Source organism: Aethalodelphis obliquidens, unplaced genomic scaffold, assembly GCF_003676395.1.
Source record: "Aethalodelphis obliquidens isolate GAN/ISIS:26980383/991018 unplaced genomic scaffold, ASM367639v1 scaffold12, whole genome shotgun sequence".
NCBI lineage: Eukaryota > Metazoa > Chordata > Mammalia > Artiodactyla > Delphinidae > Aethalodelphis > Aethalodelphis obliquidens.
This window is the reverse complement of record NW_020837956.1, coordinates 6,773,103-6,800,520: the sequence shown is the minus strand read 5'-3', so window position 1 is coordinate 6,800,520 and position 27,418 is coordinate 6,773,103. Positions and strand designations below refer to the sequence as shown.

At 36.0% G+C, this 27,418-nt stretch overlaps 1 protein-coding gene across 5 annotated transcripts in view; it reads right to left on the bottom strand.

Moving 5' to 3' along the window:
- The window catches only part of SRBD1 (S1 RNA binding domain 1), a 230,536-nt gene that overhangs the window by 152,401 nt on the left and 50,717 nt on the right, over positions 1-27,418 (bottom strand). For all 5 annotated transcript variants that reach the window (XM_027113219.1, XM_027113215.1, XM_027113216.1 and 2 more), the window contains exons 12-14: positions 24,060-24,217; positions 20,163-20,253; positions 19,330-19,437 (exon numbers count right to left, since the gene is read on the bottom strand). In XM_027113219.1, coding sequence (XP_026969020.1) covers positions 19,330-19,437; positions 20,163-20,253; positions 24,060-24,217 — 357 coding nt within the window. The remainder of the gene's footprint in view (positions 1-19,329; positions 19,438-20,162; positions 20,254-24,059; positions 24,218-27,418) is intronic.

Genomic DNA, 27,418 nt, shown 5'->3' with positions numbered 1-27,418 from the left:
CCATATAATCTTAACCAAAATCCTTTGGTAGATACTATTATTATCTCCACTTTGGAGATGAAGCGACAGAGAGATTAAATAACTTGTCATTGTGGCAGTAAGAAATAAAGCTGTAATTTGAATCTGGCTCCACAGCCTGTTCTTTCAACTACAAAAGAGGTAGAAAAAAGAAAACCACACATGTTCAAACAACAAATATTCCAATTTACCTGGCATATAACAATTATTGATAACTGAGGATACTTGGTAAGAGGAGAAAGGGCACTTAAGTGGAATCCACTGAAAACAAGAACCAAAATATCACTGTAAATAAAGGAGCAGATCAGGGGAGGACTTAAATGAGACTACCTTGCAAAATAAAATATTGAAAATGGATATATTTTAGCTTACATTTAATAAAATATAGGCTTATAAATTATAACTGTGCTAATTCTTATAATGAATCAACTGTTGGTTATAAGATTAAATTACATGATTACTTAATGAATGGCATACCAAAAAGATAACTATGTAGACTTGGATTACAAATGCTTGAATGATGAATATCATGTCTTGGGTTGAAAGGAAATATAAGAGATTATATTAGAAAAGTAGCTTGAGGCCAGCTCATGAAAGGCTTAAGCCTTAACCCTCAAAGGGAGAAGACCAGCAAACACGAGACACTGAAAGAAAGAAACAGGAGAAACATTCCAGAGGGAGAATTGACAGGACTTGCTGACAGTATGAATGGAGTATATAGCAGAAAAAGAAATAAAAGATTACCAATTTGGGGCCCAAGGAATTGCTAGCCCATCAGCGAAGGAGGGGCTTAAAGAAGAAAAAAAATCACATGAAGAAAACTGGGATTGGGAGCCAAAGCAAGGAGTTAAGTTTGGTTGAAACAGTGGGATACTCAGGAGACTGGCAGCAAGCCACTGAAATTTGAGTCCAGATCTCTGGAGAAACTAAGGATGTAGATTTAGAACCCAGAGATGCAAAAGATGAAGTCCCAGAAGTGGATGGAGAAATTATCAAGGAAAAGAAGATACAGGAAGATAAAGAGAAGAAAAAGGGAATGAAGAAAATATTTGGGTGCTGTCTAAGAGCACAGAAGGATGCATAGAAAGGATGACTAGCAGAAGTTCAAGTAAGATCATTCAAAAGCAGTGGGAGAAATATCAGTATACGAAACTGAGAAGGAGTCCAGATGAGCTCGACCAAAGGGTAACTGAAATATTTCACTTCTATGTAGTAACAAAAAAAGGATGCTGTGCATACACCAGATTTTGGAGACAAACTCCCCCTCAAGATATTAAATTCAACAGAACAGATACAGTTTACATTTTTCCACTTAACAAAAACCTGTCACTTCTCACTAAGGAAAGGTAGTCAGAAGGAAGACAGAAAAGAAAAAAAAAAAAAAAGCAGTAAGAAAATGAAAGAGTGGAAGAAATCAAACCTGAAAAATCTAAGATACTTCAAAAGTCCAACACGTTCCTGAGAGAGTCTCAGATCAGTTTTCTCTATCAACTTCTCATACCTGCCTGCCAAAAACCATGAATGAGAAAAATATCGAGTCCCAAATTGAAAAATTTGAGGAGAGGTCCTTAACATCCTTCCAGTCTTTCTGCATCCAACAAAATTTTATTAAAATAGAAAAAATACCAATTTCTTGATAGAAATTTTAATTATTACTCTTCCCACCAAAGTCTAAACCACCTAAAAGTAGCATTTCATTTTTAGAACCAGACACAGAATCTCCCAAAAGGCTTAAGAGGTAGGGCTCCCCTAACAAAGGAGCGGAGATAAGAAAGAAAACAGATATCAGGGTTCTTCTTATATAACCAGTGAATTTTAATTTAAAATAAACCTAGGACCTGGAAGAGAAGGAAATCATTGAATCCTAGAAATTAGAGCACGTGGCTTGAATAGAAATGAACATCCTTAAAGTATTTCTTGTTATACATTGAAGACATTATAGAGGCTTCTTCACATCTGTATCTTTCGTCAAAGTTTTTGCATTTTGGTCACACCAACATCTGAATTCTGAGCCAGAGACATCCACAATATGTTACTAAGTGTCGCTTAAAATAGCAAGTAGAATATGACAATGACAATGATGGCCGCATCATGATTTAAACCATGGAACTATCTGAATTTAAACCTGTTGGAAGTTGGGAGTGTAGTCTAACTTCTTATGGCCCCTTCTGCGGTTCATGAAAATTATGTTGAAAGGAAAAATAAAAATACTTCGAAGAATAGTAGAGTTTTGGGTAAATGAGATAACTAAGTAAACTAAGAATCAGTCAGAAATATACTGATCAACTGCTAAGCTGGTGACTCACCTCCAAGCTCAAACTGCTTATCACTAAGTAACTAATAAATGTCACTTACAACCCTTCACTATGTTGACTCTTATCGATCAAGCTTTACATTAATTTATAGTTAATAAGTTTGAGTATCATGCAATAATACTGAATAATAATAAATGCAATAGTAGGGCCAAATCATGTGCTTTTAACGATACTAGTCCTAAATTAGATAGGATACACAAAACCTCAAAAAAAAAAAAAAGGTCAAAGCATGAGTCACTATGTCAACCAAAACACTCCACAAGTCTGCCTCTGAAAAGCTAAAATCCTTGCAAAAAAAGATCCTGATGACTTTTTTAGGCAGTGTCATGCTTCATTGTCTCCCAATTCCCTATGACTATGATGAGTCATGTCAAATTATTAAAGGAGGCTTCCGTGGTGGCGCAGTGGTTAAGACTCCGCCTGCCGATGCAGGGGACACGGGTTCAGGCCCCGGTCGGGGAAGATCCCACATGCACGGAGCGGCTGGGCCCGTGAGCCATGGCCGCTGAGCCCGCGCGTCGGGAGCCTGTGCTCTGCAACGGGAGAGGCCACCAACAGTGAGAGGCCCGCGTACCGCAAAAAAAAAAAAAAAAAAAAAATTAAAGGAACATATCTTATATGCAAAAGAAGATGCTGTTAACTGTGAAGGGGGGATGGGTAAGGGGTTGAAGAAAATTGTGGCATGAATGGAAATCTATACATCTTCCAGCTTTCATTCTACTATTCATTTGCTAATTTCCATCTCTCTCAACTCCAGAGGCCAGTCTTTCTAATGCCAGGGGCGAGCCATATATGGCTTATGGCAACGGCAGCAAGCTCTGGATTTCCTATATCAACAAATGGACAAGATGTACCTCTCCCACCTCCTTCCTTAATCACAGACTCAAATGCCATGCAAACTAAATACACTGCTCACTTTCGACATATACTAAGTAAACTATCCCCCTTCAGGAAACCTCTGTAGCTCATTCTATGTTGACAGTCTGTCTCAAATATCTGCTTTCCTTAGAAAGAAAAGGCCATTACCAAACTCCTCTGTGTCAACTGTAGTGTTGGTTTCTTATACCTTATAGGCCAAACACTTTAGTTCAATAAATCACCAAGACCAGGTCTGGGTTATAATTTATTTTCCCACCATATAGGAATAAAAAGTTAAACATGTAAATGCGAACAAAATTAAAGAATATCAGGAGAATATGCTATTTTTAAAGCATTTTAATACTATAAAAATACATCTTAACAGATGCTAATCACAAAAAAGTTTTTATTACAATAGATTTTAAAAGACTTCCACAAGTCAAGGTTATGTTAATAAGTTGAAAATAAAGTATAAATTTGGAAACAAGTAAATTTCATTTTATGACATTCTGCAATTTCTATTCCTCACTATTCTGATTTAGTTCTATGGTAAAGATGATAGGAACAGATCCACAAACAATGCTTGTGATTATCTAAAAAGCAAAAATGGTTTTAAATATTTTTTCTTAAGTAAGAGAAACATCCAACAAATATTTGTGAAACAAAGAAGGAATCAATTTCAAAACTGAGCTACGAGAAGTTCTACCCCATATATTCAGCCTAGAACAGAGACGATAAATAGCCTCTAAAACAGGCGTTTACAGGAAAATAAATATTCCACAATACATATGGCAAACCTCCTCTGAGTCCTGTTTCCTTTGTTCTTCTTAAGACTCAGTTTCCCACATTACTATGTTTAAAAGCTTTTTCTCAATTGGCTCAGTAAAGAATAAACAGGCTGTGAAGTTAAACTAATTAAACAATCTCTAATAAGATACTGACACTGCCTTTTATTCTTGCTTTCACAGAGGTCTAATGAATTCTCTTTGGTCACCCTCTTAAGTCTTCTTATAACCCAGATGAGTGCCTCATCATTCTGATCATAAGTACCACATTGGACTAAACAACCCCCAGCCCAAAGGAACATACAAAAACAAGCCATCGTGGGAGGAGCACAGTTGAAAAAGAATATGTCCTTAACTTTTCATTCACTCTCTTCTCTAGCTAACCATTGCCACTCAACCACCACCACCACTGCCACCGTGAAGCACCCCCCCAAGACTGGAAACAACTGCTTTAAATTTCTTTTAGTGCAGCAAGCGATAGCTTGTAAAAGGATGCAAAACAGCTGAAACATTTGACAGACAGTGTTAAATACCAGGGAATTCCTATCAACCATTTTACTTTAAAAGGTACTTTGATGTTGGCTATCTTTCATGTACCTCTTTCATGGCACATTAATAAAGAAAACGGAGCTGAAGTAAATCAAGTCCCAAGGTCACATCTAGAATTACAGCACTGTAGGTACCTGATGAAATACGGATTAATGCTGCATGAGCAGTGAATAAATAAAAGCTCTTCTACCCACCAATCAGGCAAGTTTTACAAGTGCTTCTGAACTTTATTCTGCAACTAGACCTGAGACATCTTTAATCCCCTATGCCCCTGAAACCTAATTATCATAATGTGAACCCAAATGTTAGGGTCCCTTCAAAATGCAAGTGCTGTGAAGCGGAAAAGTAATGGGAATTAAGCTGGGTGTAACCTTAGAAATGTACGGATGTGGGAAACTTGAAAGTGGTATTTCAATAAGTTAGGAAAGCGTAACACAAAGATTTAGCCACATAAAATACATTAGAATCAAAAGGTGCCCCCTCAAAAAAAAAAAAACATATAAAACACAAATAAGGTGGATTCAAAAACTATTTACAAATACCAATTTCTGGCCCCAGAATCTTCAAGTTCTACATAACCAAATGAAAAAGATGTCAACAACAAAGAATTCTAGCAGTTTTGCATTGTTCTAATGCAACTGAACTATGAAACAGAACCAGAGTGATTCTGCACAACCCAAACAATTCTCATAAAGAAAAAAATTTTAATGTTCCCAAATAATCAACTGAATACAATGCTGGCCAAAGGTGAGGGAGAAAAGCAAGCTGTTTAATGCCAAAGAAAAGAGAAAAATATGAATCAGAATAGGCCAAAGAGTTGACAATCTCAAGGCAAAACTCATTCCGTTAGTAATTTGTTGATAATGCATTTACACATCTAATTTATTCCAGAAACTATGATTAAAAAAGAAGTAAAATTACATAATACGAATACATTCTTCTTGTATTCACTATACATCTGTGTTCACTATAACACAGAATTCAGTGTAAATCAGGACTGAATTGGGCTCTAATCACAGAGACGGTCACTTACAGTTCCAAAATATCTACACTACAACCCTATAATATGGTTGCTAACTTCACCAAATACATGAGTTTTTGAAAGATCAATGTATAATTATTTCACCTACCTATTTACAAGCATTAGAATCTTAAAAATGATTTTTTCTACTCAACAATGTGTCTATGACAAAACAGCATCTATCTGATGCACGTACTTAAGAAATAACAGAACTATGTTATTTGTATTTTCATATGTATATATGAAATTGGTGAACTCCACTCTACTTTCAAGATCATAGTAAAATGTTAGTTTAGAGGAGGATCTAAGAATATAAGACTGTACATACACAAACTGATATGGATGGAGAAAAAATATAAAACGATTGTTCAAAATAAGGCAGTGTTCCTTTCATTTCTAAAGGTTATCAAAAACACTCATAACATTCCAAAGTTCATCAGTTCTTACATTAATGTTGAACATATTTAATATACATTTTTGGTTCTGTTATAGCAAATACACTTGTCTAAACAGAACATCTGTTTTGGTTACAATGCATTGTATCTTTGGCAAGAACTTATAATAAAACTAACAAAAACAACCAAGAATCTTTATTGGATCTGGCAACAAAAGCAGATTTGTAACCAAAAACCTTAAGACGTGAAATGACCATCACTGGGCTCTAGGCCAGTTCTAATCTAAGTCAATAAACAAAGATCTCCAAGAGTTAAGGCGGGGAGAGGGAGGCTGGGTAATTCCTGCAGATACTTAAGTTGGACTTGGAGATGCAGAAACACATGGGTTACAAACTGCTAAAACATATTTTATTTTGATCAAAAACTGTCAAACTGAATCCGAATCCAAATAGTATTTTAAAACCACACACACACCATAATTATTCATTCCTTACGTCTCCTTTCCAACATACCTCACTGAAATGGTGTACTTATACAGGTATATTTTAAAAATATTCTGGCCCTTTCAACAAAATGAACATAAATTACACTGGCTGTAAAACAATTTTAGTTTTAAATTTACTTAACTTCACAAACATCCCAGAAAGTAAGCCTTATAAACAAGACTCTAGTGTTTATAATAGTCAAAGAAATGGAGGAAGGAGTATCAGTAGGTGAAAGGAAACAAAGTCCTAGAATATCACAGCACATTTTCTAAAGCCATCGCTGTAGAAAGAAGTGAGACAAATACTATAACACCTTAACTTGTCATTAAGCATAATAATCAAACTAATATCCAAAAAACAATTTAGGCTGTTCTAGTTCTAAAGCTAATTCACCTTGTCCTACACATCTCTTCCATCTAAATGTTCATCTGTATCCTATATAGTATCCTTTTATAATAAACCACTTAAGTAAGTAAACGGTTTTCCTGGGTTCTTTGAGCCACCCTAGCAAATTAATCGAAATTAATCGATTGGGAACTCCAATCTACAGCCAGTTAGCTGGTCAGAAGTCCAGGTGACAACCTGGGCTTGGGACTGGCATCTGAAGTGTGGGGGGTGGAGGCGGAGTTAACAGTCCTGTGGGAATGAGCCCTTAACCTGTGGAATCTGATGTTATTTCTAGGTAGATAGTATAAGAACTGAATTGAATGGTAGGACACCCAGCTGGTGTCAGAGCACTGCTTGTTATACATGGGGGACTATATATAGGGGGACGCCACACACACACTTTGAAATTAGGTCAAGGAACCCAAAAGAATTGACAATAAGAAATACTCTCTACATGTCAACCCAGTACACAATACATGTATGTAACTAAAACAAATATTCATGAAATAATACTTAGCCTTACTATATGAAATGTACTCTATTTTCTATTCTTTTCTATTGAATTTTTTTTTTAATGCTGTTGGGACCCACTGCATTGCCTTCACCTTCCACCAATGGACTGCAACCTACAATTTGAAAAACATGGCCCTAGAGAGCTCATATGACGTGGAAAAGATGAGGATAATGAGGACATGAATCTGGATGCTGTAGATAAATGAGGATATAAATTCATCACACTTTACTTCAGCCTGGGTGGTTTCCTTAAAATATATCTCATATACCATACCACACAAATAGAATTCCTATCACTAAAAGAATACCTGTTATATCTATATCTACCAAAAAATGTCACTTCTTCTCCCTCTCTATCCCCTTACCTTGCTTTTAATTCTCTATATAGAATTTATCACTAACTGACATAGTATACACACAAACACACACACACACACACACACACACACACACACACACACGTTTTCATCTGTTTTCCTCACTACAATAAAGGCTTCAAGAAGGCAGGCACCTTGTCTGTCTTGTTCACTGCTCTTACTCCCAGCACATAGTATTGTGCCTGCCATACACTTTGGTACTAACAGTACTTTGCTGATTGTATGAGAGCACATGGGATGGTTTTGTTCTGGCTCAAGTCCCAAAAGCCTGTTTTGCTAACGTTAGCAATCCTCCAACTTCGTCCTATAAAATGGGTACGTGTTTGAGGAGAGGGACAGGAGGGAGTTAGAGCTCAAAGAGACAATTTCTTTAAAAAGATAGTTGGAATGCTGTGGCATTTCTCCGGCTGCTCCAATACCTCATGTGAAAGTGTCCCACTCACCCCATGCCAAGTGATGGGGCTTCACTGGGACCAACCAATATGTGAACATAAGAAAGAGAATAAAGGTAAGAACAAGCATAGGAGAGAAAGAGAATGAAAAAGGGGAGAGCTGCACTAAGGATAAGTTGCTGTTCCCCCTTTGAGAGTAGGCAAGGATGTATGAACCAATCGGGCCTGCAGGAGGAAGTGGGAGGTAGCTTGAAAGAGATTCTGTCCAAGAGCACTGAGTAGCAAAAGGAACCAGAGAAGAGCAGCCTGTCTGAAGCCTGGATCTGAAGAAGGAGAGTCAAAACCAGTCAGCCAGAGAAGATATCTGCCAAGTCACACAGATGGCAGCTCAAGGACGCTGTTGGTGAAAATCTCAGAAAACAAAAACAAAAGTTTTTCAAAAACAGCCCATGGAAGAATGAATCAGCAGTGGTAAATGGGCCACCGAAAGGACTCTATCCTTAGACTGCAACTGTCCCCACTTTGTATGACTATGCTCCTTTTCCCTATTCTCAACTCTGAGGACTAAACCTAGAGAAAATTCAGCTAGTGAATTGGGGAGAAGAGAAAAATAAGAAGGGAAGAAAGAGAAAGCTAAACAAGCCCCCTGCAAAGCCCTACAGTAAAGTAGTATTTCCCAGAAGGACATGGAATTTAATTTATCTCAAGTTGGAGCTTTGATTATTACACTAGAGAAGATATTTTGATTGCTAAAATGAGACTGTTCTAATGACTAAAAGGAAATGAAGAAGCTGAGATCTCTCCATTATTTCAGACAAGGATGAAAAGAACTACTCAGGGGCCATGGCTCATGATTACGGAGTAGGATAGAAATTAAGTTTTCTTCTTGTACCTTACTGAGTCTACTTCAGTCAATTAATCATTTACATGTGATAAATATTTGTCAAATAAATGAATATATAACTAAAATAACTAGAATAAAATATAATAAAATATTAATAGCATTCTCGGAGTGGTGAATTACAAATTATTTTTATTTTCCTTTTTGTATTTTCCTAGATTTTTCAAAACTCTTTTGAGCATGCTTAAAAGAAAAGAAAGACTATTAAATTGACAGAGAAAAATGTCACACACATGTTTCACAGGCATTCATACCCAGAGGAAACAAGTAAAAGAAACAAGTAATTCTTAATTCAAAAGTATAAACTGAGGGAATCCTTGGCAGTACAGTGGTTAGGGCTCGGAGCTTTCACTGCCACAAGCCAAGCAGTGCGGCCAAAAGAAAAAAAAAGTGTAAATCAAAATTATTTAAAATGATCATCTTCTAATTTTCCCTTATGGTTTATGTCTCTGCTGTCTGAAAATGCCAAATTTGAAATTTAAAGTAGACTAAAAGTAGAAAATCAAGTATTGACCTTGTTGCCAGTAATAGGGAAGATTGGCTACCTGGATCAACAGGTTACTGAAAACAACTAAACATACTAGATATAATACAGCTTCTTAAATGCATCAGTGAGTTGGCAAGAAAATAAAAATACTCAAGCTAAAAAAAAGAACATGGAAACCTTGATTTCTGAAGCTTTCACCTGAGGGCATTGCTGAGCCAGGTGAATTTTATGGCCTCAGAGAGCTTCACAGAACTAGAGGATTAGAAGACAAAACCTAGGGTCCACCTAAGATCATAGTAACAAATGATTCCCCCAACTCCCTTCCCACATATAAAGCCGATATCCCAAAGGGTTAAACCTGCAGTATAAGGGTCAAAGTATATACCCTGTACCCTAACTCCAGGATATTGCAATAAAAAATGGACTATCTCAAACCTTGTCACAGGAGGAATCTCTGATAAGAATATGGAACCATAAGCCATCTCTCTCGTTTGCAGCCTAAATTCACACGACCTGGGTGGCCAGGAAAAAATTCAAGCTGAGAATTTAAGTGTCTACAGGAGCCTGGCAGAAGCAAATGCAAATCTTCTTTCAAGCGATTCACAATCAATCCAGGCCTCCATGAATTCTCACAAAGTTCCATGAAAATAAGGAGTTTTCAGTAAAAATTAACCGAACAGAAAAGGAAACAAAGCAGAACCAGCAGTAACAACAGATGGCAGAAACAGAATTGCAGGGATTTTAGATATCAGAATTATCACAGTCTGCAAAATAATAATTCTTAGTATGACTAAGGAAATAAAAGATAGGTTTAAAAATATATTCAGGAACAAGTAAAAAACTGTAAGAATGATCAAGCAGATTTGAAAAATATAAACTTTCTAGATATAAAAAAAAAACTGAAATTAAAAATTAAATTGATGGATGTCAGTTTTCTACAAATTAAATTATAGAGTCAACTTAATTCTAATCTAAATCCCAGCAGGCCCATTAGAAGAAACTGAAAAGCTGATTCTACAATTTATGTAGAAGTGCTATGGACCTAGAATAGCCAAAACAATTTTGAAAAAGAAGAACAAAACTGAAGGACTACACTATCTAATTTCATCACATATTAAGCTACACAAATCAGCACTGAGTAGTATTAAAGATACAAAGATTAGTGTAAAGACATACAGCTCAATTAAACAGAATAGACTCCAGAAATAGATCCATACATTTATGAGCAGTTGATTTTCAACAAAAATGTCAAAGCAATTCAATGCGGAAAGGAAAAATCTTTCAACAAATGGTACTGGAATAATTCATAGCCATATAGAAAAAAAGAGCTGCTTATCATATATAAAAATTAACTTTAAATGGATCACAGACCTAAATAAATTTAAAGCTATAAAACTTATAAAACAAAACACAGAGGAAAATCACAGTGACCTTAGTTTTTCCAAACATTACTTAAACAGGACAAAAAGCAAGAATTTATAAAACAAATTGATAAACTGGACTTCATCAAAATTTAAAATGTTTGCTTTTCCAAAGACCATGTTAAAAAAGGAAAAGGTAAGCTTCAGACTGGGAGAAAATGTTTACAAAACATGTATTTAACAAAGGAGTTGTATTCAGAATAAATATAAAATACTCTTACTCAATAATAGGACGAAAAACAATCCAATTTTTTTTTTTTGCGGTACACGGACCTCTCACTGCTGTGGCCTCTCCCATTGCGGAGCATAGGCTCCAGATGTGCAGGCTCAGCAACCGTGGCTCACAGGCCCAGCCGCTCCGTGGCATGTGAGATCTTCCCAGACCGGGGCACGAACCCGTGTCCCCTGCATCGGCAGGTGGACTCTCAACCACTGCGCCACCAGGGAAGCCCAATCCAATTTTTTCTAATGGTAAGAAGATTCGGACAGATACTACGAAGAAAATACATGGATGACAAATAAGCAAATAAAGATGCTCAACATCATTTATTGCTAAGGATGTCACTTAAAACTACACTGCAATATCACTGCACATCCACTAAGATAGCTAAATTTAACAGACTGGCCATACCAAGCAGATGGATGAGAATATGGGGAAGCTGGAACTCTGATACACTGCTGGTGGGAATGCAAAATGGTAAAACCACCTTGGAAAACAGTTTGGCAGTTTCTTAAGGTAAACATACACCTACCATACAACACAGCCATTACACTCATACTTATGTACCAAATATAAATGAAAGCATATGTCCATGCAAAGACTTGAACAAGAATGTTCATACAGTTTTATTTGTAATAGCCAAAAACTGGCAACAATCCAAATATCCATCAACAGGTAAATGAACAAACTAATTATGATTTAACCATACAACAGAATACTCAGTAACAAAAAGAACAAACTATGGCATATATAACATCATGGATGAACCTCAAAATAATTATTGCACTGTGTGAATATATACTGTATGATTCCAATTATATATAAGTCTAGATGATGCAAGCTAATCTATAGCTACGTAAAGCAAATCAGAGGTTGCCTGGGAAACAGAGGGATCAGGGAAGGCAGGACGGATTATAAAGGAACATAAGGAAATTTGGGGGCTAATGGGTATGCTCATTATCTTTTTTTTAAATTTTATTTATTTATTTATTTATTTTGCGGTACGCGGACCTCTCACTGCTGTGGCCTCTCCTGTTGCGGAGCACAGGCTCCGGACGCGCAGGCTCAGGGGCCATGGCTCATGGGCCCAGCCGCTCCACGGTATGTGGGATCCTCCCAGACCAGGGCACGAACCTGCGTCCCCCGCTTTGGCAGGCGGACTCCCAACCACTGCACCACCAGGGAAGCCCTCATTATCTTAATTGTGGTGATAGTTTCATGGGAGAACACATATGTCAAAACTTAGGAAACTGAAAACTTTAAATATGTGCAGTTTATTATATGCCAATTATCTCTCAAGCTGAAAAACTAACAAATAGGACTTCTAGAAGTGAAAAATATAACTTCTAGAAAAAGAAAATTCAATGGACAGGTCTGAAAGCTAAAGAAAAAGCTAGTGAATTGGAGAAACGATCTGAAGAAATCAACCACAAAGCAGCCCAGAGAAACAAGAAATGGAAAATGAAAAGAAAGAGGTTAAAAGGCATGGAGGATAGAGTGAGAAGCCTGAATAGACATTAGAATTTCAGAGGGAGAACAGAGAGAAAAAATGGGACAGAGGTAATATTTGAAAAATGATGGCTGAGATTTTGAAGAATGAAAAGATATCACTCCACCGATTCAAGAATCCCAATAAATTTTAAGTAGAATAAATAAAGAAAGCAGTATAAATGCTACCTAATAGCAAAAAGGAACAATAAACAATTTGATATTTTATTTCTTATCAACATAGCTATACTCTTCTGACTGAGTTGTCAATGATAAATTTGGAAACAGAAATGCCCTTTCTCCTCAGCTCATTACAAACACCATACTAAACATGCCTATAAATAAATACTGAAATTATGGTCAATAAGTCTGTACTGATAGGTTTAAAACTAAAGATACATCAAAGATTGGAAATAATCCAGCTGTCAAACAACAGGAGATGTCAAAAATATGGTATAACCAAACAAGAGAAGTAAGGTAGGGAAAAGGGAGGGAAGAAGGAAAAAAAATGAGGGAAGGAGAAAGGAAGCAGGAAAGGAGAGGAGGGGAGGAAAAGGAAGGGAAGAAATCAGGTGTCTCTGCTGTTTACAAAACACCAGAGTTGGCGAAAAGAGAGGCCTTAAGAAAGAATGGGGGAAATCGGCACCCATTCCTTGTTCAAAACTACCCTCAGGTTATCTAACAGCCTTCTACTCTGTTTCTGTTATCTAAGCTGACTGAAGTTCTCTCATTAATTTTTGGTTTCTTGGAGAATAAAGTTTCAAAGCAGCCATACAAGTAACTGAGGATAATGAGGTTTTGTGGCTTCAAAACAAAAAGTCAGAAGACTTAAAAGTTTCAAGCATAATACAAAACTCAAAAGCCATAAAGAAAAAGATAGACAAATCTGAGAAAATAATATTTTAAATTCGATATGAAATACAGCTCAAATTGTAAACACAAAAACAGGGGAAATGATTAGCAAAATTTGCAGAAATTATGACAGATTAATCATTACTATAGACATTTACAAATCTGAACAAGATAAGCAATTATGAACAAGATGAAAACCTCTTAAAGAAAAAAAGAATGGGCAAAGGACTTCCCTGGTGGTTCAGCGGTAAAGAATCTGCTGCAGGGGACACGGGTTTGATCCCTCGTCAGGGAACTAAGATCCCACATGCCACGGGGCAACTAAGCCCGCATACCACAACTACTGAGCCCAACCAGAGAGCCGGTATGCTGCAAACTACAGAGCCCACGCACTCTGGAGCCTGCGTGCCACAACTAGAGAGAAACCCAGTGCCTCAACGAAAGATCCCACGTGCTGCAACTTAGATCCGATGCAGCCAAAAATAATAAATAAATAAATAAATAAATAAATAAAATGGGCAAAGGCCACAAACAAGCCATCCATACATACACAAAAAATCCAGAAATGGCCAATAAATATATAAAAAGATATTTGACCTCATTAATAACAATAATAATGTGCTGTTCTAAGCCCTTTATACTATATATAAACTCATTTAACATTCAATGATAACTCTATAGGATGCGTACTATTATTATTCCACTTTATGCATGATGAAACTGAAATAGAGACAGGTTTATTGGTATGAGAAGATGATAATATATTAAGTAGGGAAAAGGTTGTAAACCATGTACAGTGAGTTCCTTTTCATAATACACACACACACGCACACAAGAAAAATCTAGAAATATGCTCTAAAATATAAATAACGGTTTAGATAATAGAAAATCCTGTCACTTATCTATATTTTCCAATCAATCTATAATAAATATTATTATCTTTAAAGAAATATATGTTTTTTAAATTTTAATCAAAAGATTCTCATTAGTTTCACTATTATGCAGTTTTCACAAATAAGTTAACCCTTTGAAGATCAATCTATTCCCTCCAATTAAGTTATACTCTGAAAGGTACATCAAGTTATCTCAAGCAACAGAGCCATGATTCCTTAAATTGTATCTTCCGGGCTTCCCTGGTGGCGCAGTGGTTAAGAACCCGCCTGCCAATGCAGGGGACATGGGTTCGAGCCCTGGTCCAGGAAGATTCCACGTGCCGCGGAGCAACTAAGCCCGTGCACCACAACTACTGAGCCTGCATTCCATAGTCCGCGAGCCACAGCTACTGAGCCCACGTGCCACAGCTACTGAAGCCCGTGCACCTAGAGCCCGTGCTCCACAACAAGAGAGGCCACCGCAATGAGAAGCCCGCACACCGCAACAAAGAGTAGCCCCCGCTCGCCACAACTAGAGAAAGCCCGCGCACAGCAACAAAGACCCAATGCAACCAAAAATAATAATAAATTAATTTTAAAAAATTATATCTTCCTTCTGTTAAATGTCTGGTATGCTTCTGAAATAAAAGAATAAGAAAGAGGTCCAATGTGTATTCCACAGATATCCAAAACCAACGCTTTTTTCCTAATAGGGTCTGGCTACCTGCTTAACCTTCACTGACCAGGCCCCTTGGTATACATCTAACCTCAAAAATTAAAACTCCAATCCTCCACCACAGCTCCCCTTCCCTTTCCTCATTCTGTCGTCACATACCACACCTTATCGGTTCATTCCATTTTCTAATTCTTTTCACTATGCTAATGAATAATGTCATTCGGAAGCAAAATTAATTTCTCTTCTTTTCTATATTTGCCTGCTCAAAGTCATTCATATATTGCAGCTTTTAGAGTAGAAACATTAAGCATGGGGTCTGAATTAACAGCACAAAATTTTATTTTCCATTTTCTGCTCCCAGGTTTTGAGGGGTTTCATGTATCTGTGATTCTCCAGAATGTACATAATGCTGTGATTTCTAGCAATGTTTCCACTAACAGCATGAATCTTGCCAATCATGGTTTAAAATATAAGACAGCAAGTATTAGAGATTACTTATAATTCTTTCATAGTTCATTAATAAATATATAACTCTAACCATACAATATTTTTATTTCAGAAATCATCATTTATCTTTGGCAAGATATAAGTCTATAATCCATCAAATGCAAATTTCTATATCAATGAAAAAATACAGAAAACAGTACATCATAGGTTTACCAAAGCATTAAGCAGAGGGGAAATTTTCCGTAATTGTTGCAGACATTAATTCCTGTCTATAGCCTTGAAAAGACTTATCTGATTAAAAACAGTTTTACTGTTAATATTTGACAATTCAAATTAGTAATATTTATTGAGATGCATCTATAAGTACAGAAATATGCAATGTGAAGGAGGCAGTGCATCTATCTATAAGTACAGAAATATGCAATGTGAAGGAGGCAGAGATAAGTAAAACATAGTACCCTGATTTAAGAAGGTATCAATGTAGGAGAAACCAGATACAGTGCATATAAACACAAATGTCTCATAAGGAGCTAGCCATTTCTACATTTCAATAAATTTTACCATTGCTACACAAAAGAAAACACTATTTTTTACCAAGGAAAAACGGATTTTTTTTAAAAAAAAAGAGAGAGAAGGGCTTCCCTGGTGGCGCAGTGGTTGAGAGTCCGCCTGCCGATGCAGGGGACACGGGTTCGTGCCCCGGTCCGGGAAGATCCCACATGCCGCAGAGCGGTTAGGCCCGTGAGCCATGGCCGCTGAGCCTGCACGTCCGGAGCCTGTGCTCCGCGACGGGAGAGGCCACAACAGTGAGAGGCCCGTGTACCGCAAAAAAAAAAAAAAAAAGAGAGAGAAGAAAATAATCAAGTGTGACATTTTAAAATGAATGGGAACAAATATTCAGACACTCAAAAAATAAAGTGACCGCCTACTATGGGCCAGAGGATTGAAAAGAACAGATCATTCTAGCACATACTTAAAACAAATGACACATATAATACTGTAGAATTTCTTTTCACAAACACTTGCAACTTTAAACGTGTGACAAACTAAGATCTAGCATAGTTATATTCTACAACTTAATCCACTTTTTTTCTCCTTTGGTAACTGAGATTTGAAGCTCTGGATGACTTCCTCCATAAGAGATGTAAGTATCAGAGTTTACAAGGTATTTTAAGAGAAATGACAGAAAGAAGTTGGATGGATGGGTCAGGATGCATGGGGTTTACAAGTTAGAAGATAAATCATGGTGTATGTTAACCTATGGCAAGTAGGTCAGGGCAAAAGCTGTTAGAAGGAACAGATAAGAAGGAATGTGCTGGTGGATGTGTCTGGAAAAGGTTTTCCAGGATGAGCAGAATTATAGGAATGCCTATCAGATTATCTGTTCAAGACAATCTGTTCAGATTATCTGTTGAAAATGACTGCTAGAAAAGCATGGGAATTTCAACTTAAGTGTAGTTTGCGATGTAATTTCAAACCAGTAGATGAGAAAATATGGTTTCTTCATAAAGGCATGTTGAACTGGCAAAATGATAACAAAATGAAGTTGAACAGCTGATTCCCTAAGCACACACTGTAACTTCTGATTAAGTATTTGCATCATTGAGGATTTCAAAAGCACATAATAAAATACTAGCAAATATATTCCAAAAGTACATTAAAAGAATAATACACTACGACAAAGAAAAGTTCAACTCAGAACTGCAGAGATGGTTCAATTGTAGGAAATCTACTACTTTTACGATTCAGCATATTGATCAAAAGAGGATAAAAAACCTCTTTAGAGAAAAATTATTATGGCAAAATTCTGAAAAAGCATTAACGTTATCTTTTATTCTTGATTTTTAAAGTATAATAAAACAGGAATCAGTATTTTTAAAACACTCATAAATAAGACTATTTCCTTTAAAAGATTTAAAAAAAATACATACAAAAGGCAGTACCATACTTAAGGGAAACACTAGAAGCATTCTAATAAAATTAAAAGAGGAAAAAAAAAATCCACTATCACTACTACTATTTAATAGCTTTTCAAAGATACTGCATGATACCTTTAAAGAGAAGAAAATAAAAAGGTATAAAACTAGAAAAAGAACTGATAAATTCATCATCTTTTGCAGATGATATGACCATATCATATCTCTTGAAATCCAAGAAAATGAACTGAAAAACTAATTATAAACAATCAAAGAATTCTGTACTATGGTTGGGGGACCAAACTAACATTAAAAAAGTGCTCCTTCATAGAGATATAAAGTAACGTAGTAAAGTAATTCTTAATACAAACACAAAAAGAGAGACATATAAAAGAAAGTTTTAATATTGAATATAAAAAATAATTATAAAGAAAACTTCAAAATGTTACTGAAAGCAAAAGCATTCCCCATTTTAATGATGGAAAGAGAAACTCAGAGAGGCAGAGTAAGTCTTCCAAACTTGCATAACTAGTAAATGGTGACAACAAAAGATGAACCCAGATTTGTCTGGCTCCAAAGCTCATCCTCTTTCTACTACCATATACTGCTGCAAGTTCAAGAAAGAGAGCCTCTGTAAGCAAATTCAGGTGAAATCCAACAAGTCTTCACTATTTAATGTTTCTAATAATTTGAAAGTTCTATTTATAATCACTATAAATGTACCCAAGATATTTATATCCAATTAATGTGAACAAGTTAAAAAGAAATCAAAGAAGTTGCCTGAAATAAACTGTATTTGCTATGTCAGGTCCTTATGGTAGGTTCTCAAAAGGACTGGGTACGTGTGCAATTCCCAGAATAGAGAAGATCCACAGTATTTCCCAGACCAAACTGAATAAGAAGGAGAGGGAAAAACGCTGAGCCAAACTATTCAACCTAATCCTTTACTGAACCATGATCCCATGGCACCTACAGTTTGTCCCTGACCTTCTAATCCCCTTTGGTTACTCTGCATTTGTTTTTCTAACATCTTGATTATACTCTTGGCACACGGAATATTACACTAAATACAAGACCCCTCTCTTTTGGCCTATCTGAATGGATCCTAGAATTCTTCTTCCTGTGTTGGCTTTTGGCTTTGTTTTGTTGAACCTGATCCCATACTTATCAGTTGACTATTCTTAGTTATTACATTTCTCAAAAAGCAGTGGGAGATGGCTCTTACATGCTCTCCCCTAGATATCATCTATTATAACTATCTTCTCTCCTGAGTTAAACCCTTTAGGATTTAGCATTCTACCATACTTTGGAAAAGGTAAAGGTGGCCATTTGAGGTTAAAAGGGAAAGTAAGGAAACAATGGTGAATGACAGCAAAACTACTACAGATCTAGGAGCAGGACTAAAGAAATGGGTCATGCTAATACAAAGTTATTTAGAAGTCAACTGTATGCCTATACAAAATGAGAGCATGTGATGAAGAGATTAACAAGAAACGAACATCAGAAATGTTTTAAAAAAAAAGAAAAGAAACACTTTTAATTTGTAATACTTACCTTGGCTCTCAGTTCTGAAGGCCAATGACTCATAGTCATCAAAACTTTGGGAGAAGAAGGCTAAGTTATCCATGGTCTATAGCTGCTAGACCTATACACCATTCTACTTATTAGTCACTAGTTAGCTAGAGCCATCACACAAAGTACTGCCTGGAAAATCCCATGAATTCAAGTAAGCCCTAACCTGCTGCATCTGTGAGCGGTTTCAGGATACTGAAATGCCAATTTCTCCAAGACGCAGACACTTTACATTGTCCTGCAAAGCTCTTATGAATAGGAAGAAGTGATATGAGGGCAAATAAGAAGTACATCTTAAAAAGACAAGGGAGAATTTATCACAGAAGGAACTTCAGAAGTTCCTTTGCCTCTCAAAGAAAACAAACATTCCTAACATCCTTACCAGTAAACAATGTCCAGTGGTGCAAAGTAGTTTTTCATTATCAGGTCAGCAAAGTAAGCTTCTGTTTCCCGGCAGGCAGTTCCATTTCCAATCACCACTGTGCTGCAGCTTCAAGGAGAAACAGAATGAGAAACTGGATGAGATCAAGGCACGCTTCTAAATCAATCAGGAGAAAATGGACAGAATGCACGAACAGTATTATAAGATGCTCTTATTCTCTCATATATCCAAGCAATCTCTCCACTATCTCACAGGGGCCACGCAGACTTATGTAGAATCAAAGACACTGCTCCTGCACTTGGTATTATAGGAGGCAGTGGAGAAATGTCTTATGGTCACACAATCTCAAGAATAGTCAGCTTTCTTCCCATCTAGAAGGAATGAAATTTAGACATGAGTAAGTAAACTCTGGAACATTCTAAGCCATAATAAAGAATTATGACTGAATTATGTGATATGTTTTCAAGTAATTTCTGAAGCTTCTCTAACTACTGCCACATCCATTCCTCAGATCCATGAAAAAGAAAGAGAGAGAGAGAGGGAGGGAGGGAGGAAGAAAGAAAGAGAGAGAAGGCCCAAACTGAAGAATTAAAATCTCACTTTTGGTCATATTACCACCTTTGTTTAGTGAAGGCGGCAGAGGAAGGGAGTAGCATTCCTCCAGAGTCTCCAAATGTAGAGTTCTCCAGCAATTTGCCCCAGCATTGTTTTACATGGTTCCTTTTCTAACACCAAGGCACTTCCCTTAATCCCTCCCACCAAATTACGGACTTCAAAGATATCTCTGATTGGCTGAGCCACTGAAATACTCAAAAGGTTACTTATTTTCATACTTGAAATTCAGCAAAAGCCTCTTTATTTTCTCTGCCTCTCGGAAGCCTTGTCCACAATGCAAGTATACCACATCGGTATGAAGTATCTGACCTTAGGAAAAAATGAAAAGAAAAGGCCATTTTGTAAGAAATTACAAAACATAACACACCACTGATTTGATTAAGCAAGTTGAAATGAAAAGGGGACTGGTTCACCTTTTAAAATGCAGTCTGAATCTTTCATATTCCTTAATCAGATTCCCCCTTAAGCATTCTGAAATTCTGTTACCTCCAAAGTTATTAGAACTCTGTTTTGCTATACAAAAATCATTATCAACTAGATAATATGCCATGATACTAAAAGAGAAATGATTTTTAATAACACTTAACATCAAAAATAGTAAAAGCTGGGACTTCCCTGGTGGCGCCGTGGTTAAGAATCCACCTGCCAATGTAGAGGACATGGGTTCGAGCCCTGGTCCAGGAAGATCCCAGATACCACAGAGCAACTAAGCCCATACTCCACAACTACCGAGCCTGTACTCTAGAGCCCACAAGCCACAACTACTGAGCCCGCGCACCACAACTACTGAAGCCCACACACCTAGAGCCTGTGCTCAGCAACAAGAGAAGCCACCACATGAGAAGCCTGCGCACCGCAACGAAGAGTAGTCACCCAAAGAGCAGCCCCCACTTGCCGCAACTAGAAAAAGCCAGAAAACCTGCATGCAGCAATGAAGACCCAACGCAGCCAAAAAATAAATAAAATTAAAAAAAAATAGTAAAAGCTAACATTTACTGAATATTTACTATATATCAGTGAGTGTTGTAATACTATTCTATTTCTTCCTTTGGGTTGTAGATATGTAAATTTCTTTACCTTATGTAATTTTTTCAGCTGCATACTTATGAACTGTGAGCTTCTCTGTACTATATTTCAGACAGAAATATATTTTAAATTTTGAGGGTAACTCCTAAAGAACAGAAATAATGAGCTAAGTGACCAAATTAGGAAGTTAGGAAAAGGACGACAGAATAATCTCAAAGGAAGTGGAAGGAAGAAAATAATAAAGTTAAAAAAGCAGAAATTAATGAAATAGAAAAAAAACATATAAAACAGAGAGGACCAATGAAGCTTAAAAATTTAAATCACCTGTTAAGAAAAATACATACTTTTAGCTATACCAATCAAGTAAAAGAAAGGATGACACAAGTAAATTATATTAGAAATGAAAAGGGAGTATAACTAGAGATTCAGCACAAATTTAAAAGATACAGAGAGATTATTATAAACAACTTGATGTTAATTTAGATTAAATGATGAAATGGATAAATTCTTGGAAAAGTCTTACCAAAACAGACTGAAAATACATATGCATGTATGTATGTATGTGTGCATAAAATTTTAAAAAGAACCATTCTATAAACAATACAAATACAGTAAAGGACAAAAGCCATATGATAGCTCAATAGATTCAGGAAAAAACACTGACAGAATATACTTCCCGTTTATTGTAAAAACGCACAGCATGAAGAAAGAGCAACTTAGAGCAGCAAAATCAAAAGCCCATGACTATATTTATAAAAAAAAAGTATCCCCACAAAACACAAAAGGTGAGCAGGTGGGAACAATGCACCAATAACCACCAAGACCAATGTGCATCAGCATTTCTGTGGGAGGAGGCACAGAGAAACAATGGAGTATCTCATGGACCTGAGATTGGAGGAAGCCTCAAAATGTCAGAAGGTACTTCCCTGGAAATCAAAACTGGCCCATCTGAGAATAGAAAGTAAAACTGGAAAAGACCTTTGCATACTGTCATTTATAGGTCAGTACAAAGGTTGCACAGTAAGTTCAGAAAGGACTGGAAAACTCTGATCTCTGAACTCTTGAAATTAACAAGTAGAACATTCTTTTCAAGACAAAACCCCACAGAGAAAAAACTGTTGAGCATCATATTCACATTGAGCAAGGTAAGGACAGTATGGACAAAAGGGAAAAAAAGTCTAGATAAAAGGAAAGAAAGCAATAGGAAAGCAAATTTCAGAAAGTATAAGGTTATCTCTCTATCCAAATAGATAAAGTTTTTCTTCTCAATAGTTTGGAAAAAGTAGAAATGATAGTTCTAGAGATATACAGCTAGCTTTCCATCCTAAAAGTTGAGAAAAACTAATTTGATGTAAAACTAAGCAACAGAAAAGGATCATAGTCAAATTTCATATAGAATGATTATTTTTCAAATCAGGAAATAAAAAAGACTAGTATGATGTCCTTACAGAAAGATATGCCCCAAAACAGAGGAAAAACTGTAACCTAATATATAAGAACAAGCTACCAAAAAAAAAAAAAGATTAGAGAAAATGAGAATAAAATAAATCAGAATTAGAAATGTCAGAAGATGAAAGAACTTAGGAATGAATTAAATATGAAAGAAAAAGTTATTCTAGGAATGAAAACTTAAACCAAAAGAAACATAAGAAAAATGTAAACAATCAAAAAAATTAAAAGGTGAAGAAGTTCACCACAGAACTGTAATCTATTTTTTATAAATACCAAATGGAAATTCAAAAACTTAAAAACATAACTTAAATAAATAACTCAATGGATGGATTTAATAGCACATTAGACATAGCAGAATAGAGGATTAATTAACTTAAAGACAATCAATAAAAAATAAAAGAATTGAAAATAGAAGAGGAAATTGAATGGTCTAAAATACACGTAATTAGAATTCCAGAAAGAGATGCAAGAAGGTCTACAAACCTCAAGCAGAATTCACATCCCCTTCCCTCCAAAACAAATAAATAACACACACACAAACAGCTAAGCATATAAGAAAACTTCTGAAAGCCACAAAGAAAAAATCTTAGCAGGCAGAGGAAAAAATTATCACCTTCAAAGGAGCAATAATAAGACTTTTGTCTGACTTCTCAACAGAAACTGTAAAAGCCAGGAAAAAAAAAAAAAAAAAGAAAGAAAGAAATGACATCTTTAAAGCACTGAAAATAACTGCCAATCTTGAATTCTACACCCAGCAAAAATATTTTTCAAAACCGAAGGCAAATCAGAAACTTTCAGACAAAAAAAACGAGACAATTTGTCACTAGCTGATCCACATTAAAAAGAAACAGACTAGAGTTTTAGGAAGAAAGAAAGTGATCTCAAATGGAAACACAGAAATGCAGAAAGAAATGAAGATAATAGAAAGGGCAAATAAATGAGTAAACAGGAAAAAAAATACTGACTGGACAAAACAATAAAAATGTCTCATGGTATTTAAAATATACACAGAATCAGGACTTCCCTGGTGGTCCAGTGGTTAAGAATCCGCCTTCCATTGCAGGGGACGCAGGTTCAATCCCTGGTTGGGGAACTAAGATCCCACATGCCACAGGGCAACTAAGCCTGTGAGCTGCAACTACTAAGCCCGCGCACTCTGGAGCCCACGTGCCACAACTAGAGAGAAACCCACGCACAGCAACTAGAGAAGCCCGTGTGCCGCAACAAAAAGATCCTGCATGCTGCAACTAAGACCCGATGCAGCCAAATAAATAAATAAATATTTTAAAAAAAACAAAAATAAAATATACACAGAATCAAAATGTATCATATATAAATGCAGTCAGTATAAACAGAAGTTGATGGGGGATAAGCAGAGTTATTAAAGTCTGAGCCCAGTTAATCCTCAATATATCTATTGTGACCTAGGAAAGGGCATAAATGATAGTAAATGTTGACTGAGTCTACAAACAGGCCCAACAGGAAGCTTCATCCTGATTCCTATATCGCTTTTTGTGAGAAAACCATCTTCTGTTCCTTGAAAATTAGCATTATTTCCAAATCCTCATGAAGTATATGAAGTGAAATTTATGACCAACCAAACAACTTCTATATAAAACGCTGAAAGGTATGCTTACTGGTAGGAGAAATTATAGCTAATTTGCAACCGTGTTTATAACCGGGATCCACTCCCATCAAGGTACGCCCTGGGACAGGGCTTGTTAAAAGGAGCTGACGAAGGTTCCGTCCAAACATCATTACTGATTCTTTCTCTGCATCTGATGTTAGTTTGGCTCTTTAGAAAAAGAGAATAAAAAAGATAAAGTATTCAGTTTTCATTCATTCAAATTTTCTTCCAGAAAAAGAACACAATTATTCCTCATTGGAGCATTCATTATAACAAAATAACTTAAGATCTTTAGAAATAGAAAAAGAGAAGAAAAAAGATAAAGTATTCAGTTTTCATTCATTCAAATTTTCTTCTGGAAAAAGAACACAATTATTCCTTATTGGAGCATTCATTATAACAAAATAACTTAAGAGAAAAAAATCACATACAAAATTATATTGACTCTCTTTTTGCTAAGCTCAGTAATGCAGATACCTCAAACAATTTTGTGGTATCAAACCTGCTGAGTTTGTCATACCTACACTCCTCTATCTGCTCACCCTTATATAAGAAATCTACATGTATAAAGTATCTGTGTATATGAGAGAGACAGGGTGTATAAAGATTTGGACATTACATGGGATGTCAAAGTTTATCAGCTGATTAAAAATATAAACACATAATTAGTGGTCAATTACTGAATCATAAGTAGCCTCCTCCAACAATGCTTAGTTTTATACCCTCACCTATATATATCTCAAGGCCATCTTCTCACTTTATTCCATTCCCCACATCTATCCCCTCGTCATTCTCACAGTGATGTGACATGACCACAGATATTAATACCAGTCCAGAACCCTGTCTCACATAAATAATTTCCCAATTTTATCCAGAGAAGCTATTAAAAGTCTAATTTTCAAATTTTTTCTAGGATAAAAATATATATCTCTATTGGACTTAAAGGCATTTGGAAACTAAGTTTTACACCATTTGCCTATTTAACAAGAGTTCTTAACATATTATCTCCTGAAACTCAAAAGAATTTATTAAAAGTGTGTCTTCTCTATTAGCCTAGGTTAAAAACAAACTGCATGCCAATGGCCACAAGAGCAAAAGCAATTCAGGGCACATTTCTATCAGCGTTGAGGTAGAATTATCTACATATCTAAAGGCACATACAGCTAACCAACATTTGTTTTCCTGGCTTAATTCAGCTTCTTACGGCTTTTCTCTCATCTTCTCTAATATTTCACTGTCATTCTCCCTGCATTCAGCCAAGCAACATGAAGATATCATTTCAGGTATCTCTAAATCTTCACGTTTAACTTTATTTATTGAGTGAGCACTTGTACTCAATCTTATATAAAGTACTGTGATTGATGTAAGAGATACAAAGCTGAAAAAATCCCTACCCTGAAGATCACTGTCTAGTGGAAGAGACAGAAAAATAAACAGATGAGTATAACACACGGTAGGGATAGCTAAATTAGGATAACTTTCTAAGAGATGTCTTCTCAGGTGAATCAAGAAGGATAAGTAATAGTTAAGCAAACAAAGGCAGGGATAGTAGCTGAAGAGCATTGAGAAAACACTCTGGGCAATAGAAGCAGCAGATGTCAAAGCTCATGGCTTATTTATAGAAAAAGCAAGTAACTTCATATGATAAAATAAAAAGAAATACCAAGACAAAGGGCTACAGAGGAAGAAAAACACAGACCACAAAGGGTTATTCTAAAGAGCTTGGATTTTATCCTGGAGACAAAGAAGATCCACTGAAGGATTTTAAGTAGAAGAGTATGAAATAATCAGATGGGAATTTAAGGATGGCAATGTGGAATATGTATTAGAAAATACAAGACAGAGATCATCTATGATCCTAGTATAGTAATTCAGACAAGAAATGATGATAACCTGAACTAACCATGGATATACTTTCTCCTAGTAAAGATGGAGATAAAGAGGAAGCAAAATTCAAGATATAATAAAAGATGGCATAATAGACAGCACTTGGTAATACTGATAATGTAGTTTTCATGAAAGAGGTATGTGTGAAAAATGACACAGGGATGAAAGATCATGACAGTCATGGAAACAAAAATGCAGAAGTAGACTCTGAATCTTATATAGTCAACTGAATAAAATGGCTGCAAAATAATATAGTCTATTTGATCTCTTTTAATACACACATATGAATGGAGAAAAGTCTAGTTAACAATGGCTATCTCTACGTGGTGAAATTATATGGTTTTTTTTTCCTTTGTTTTACTGATTCTTTCAATTTTTCTGCATTTGGACAAATTTCTTTTTAATTAGAGAATTAAAGTAATTTAATTACTTTAATAAATCAATTGAGGGTTTTCCCCCTCAACTGCTGTTTCAGGTAATTACAAGTATTTCTATGAAGAGACACATCTGTAGACAATGTCTGCAAACCAACTTATGGAATGAAATAAGACATATTTTTTAACCACAGGCATTTTAGAAAAAGAGGAGGAAAGTGCTCTTGCTTGCCACTGCTAATGGAAGTCGGAGAAGAATTATACATTAATAATCCCACAGCAAACTGCACACATTAAATCTCAATGAAACTATTCCACAAGCAGTAAAGCTATTCACATCAAATATATGCAAAAATGTCAAATGCACCACTGGACATTATATGTGACATGAGAACACAAGATAAAAGGATGAATCAAGAGAATGAATGATTTTGATAAAAAAGAGGTTGGACAAAGGAGCTATATGTCCTTTTTAATAGTACCTGCTCACTCCTGACTCTAAATGCCTCCAAAGTCAATGGCCAAGTCCAGTAAAAGAAAAACAGACAAACATAAAGGCTGCTATAAATTCTAGTGAGGCTGAAGAGATGGCTAGAAATCTATAGTTTCCAGGTGACCCTTGCTGAAACACTAAATAAGTGGGAATGAAGAAAATCTATAGCAAATAGAAAGGCATATATGAAGGCATGGCTGGTGTCTAAACATTGACTACCAAGACAAAGGCTAGAGAGAAGCAGGAAAGAGGGTTTTTGCCTCCCAACATTTCTGTCCACCTCCTCCCCTAAAAACAATTCGGTACCTCACCTCTTTTGCAGTTCTTTGTAACCTTTAGTTCTTCTGCTAGTCCATTTAGATGGTCACCTTAATAATCTCCTAATATTTGTTCATCACTGCTGATAATTATTCATTGAAACAACTCCATCTGCTAATATATATTAGCTTTCTCTCATAGTAATACATTCATCACGTGCTCCCCTGATATCCTTATGCTTTTTTTGGCTCTTTTACCTCTAAAACTGCTGCCAACTAACTTCTCCATTAACTTCTTAGTTTGTTTCTCCCAAGCCAAATCTCTCATCAATAAAACCATTTGTTTGGCTTGGTTGTC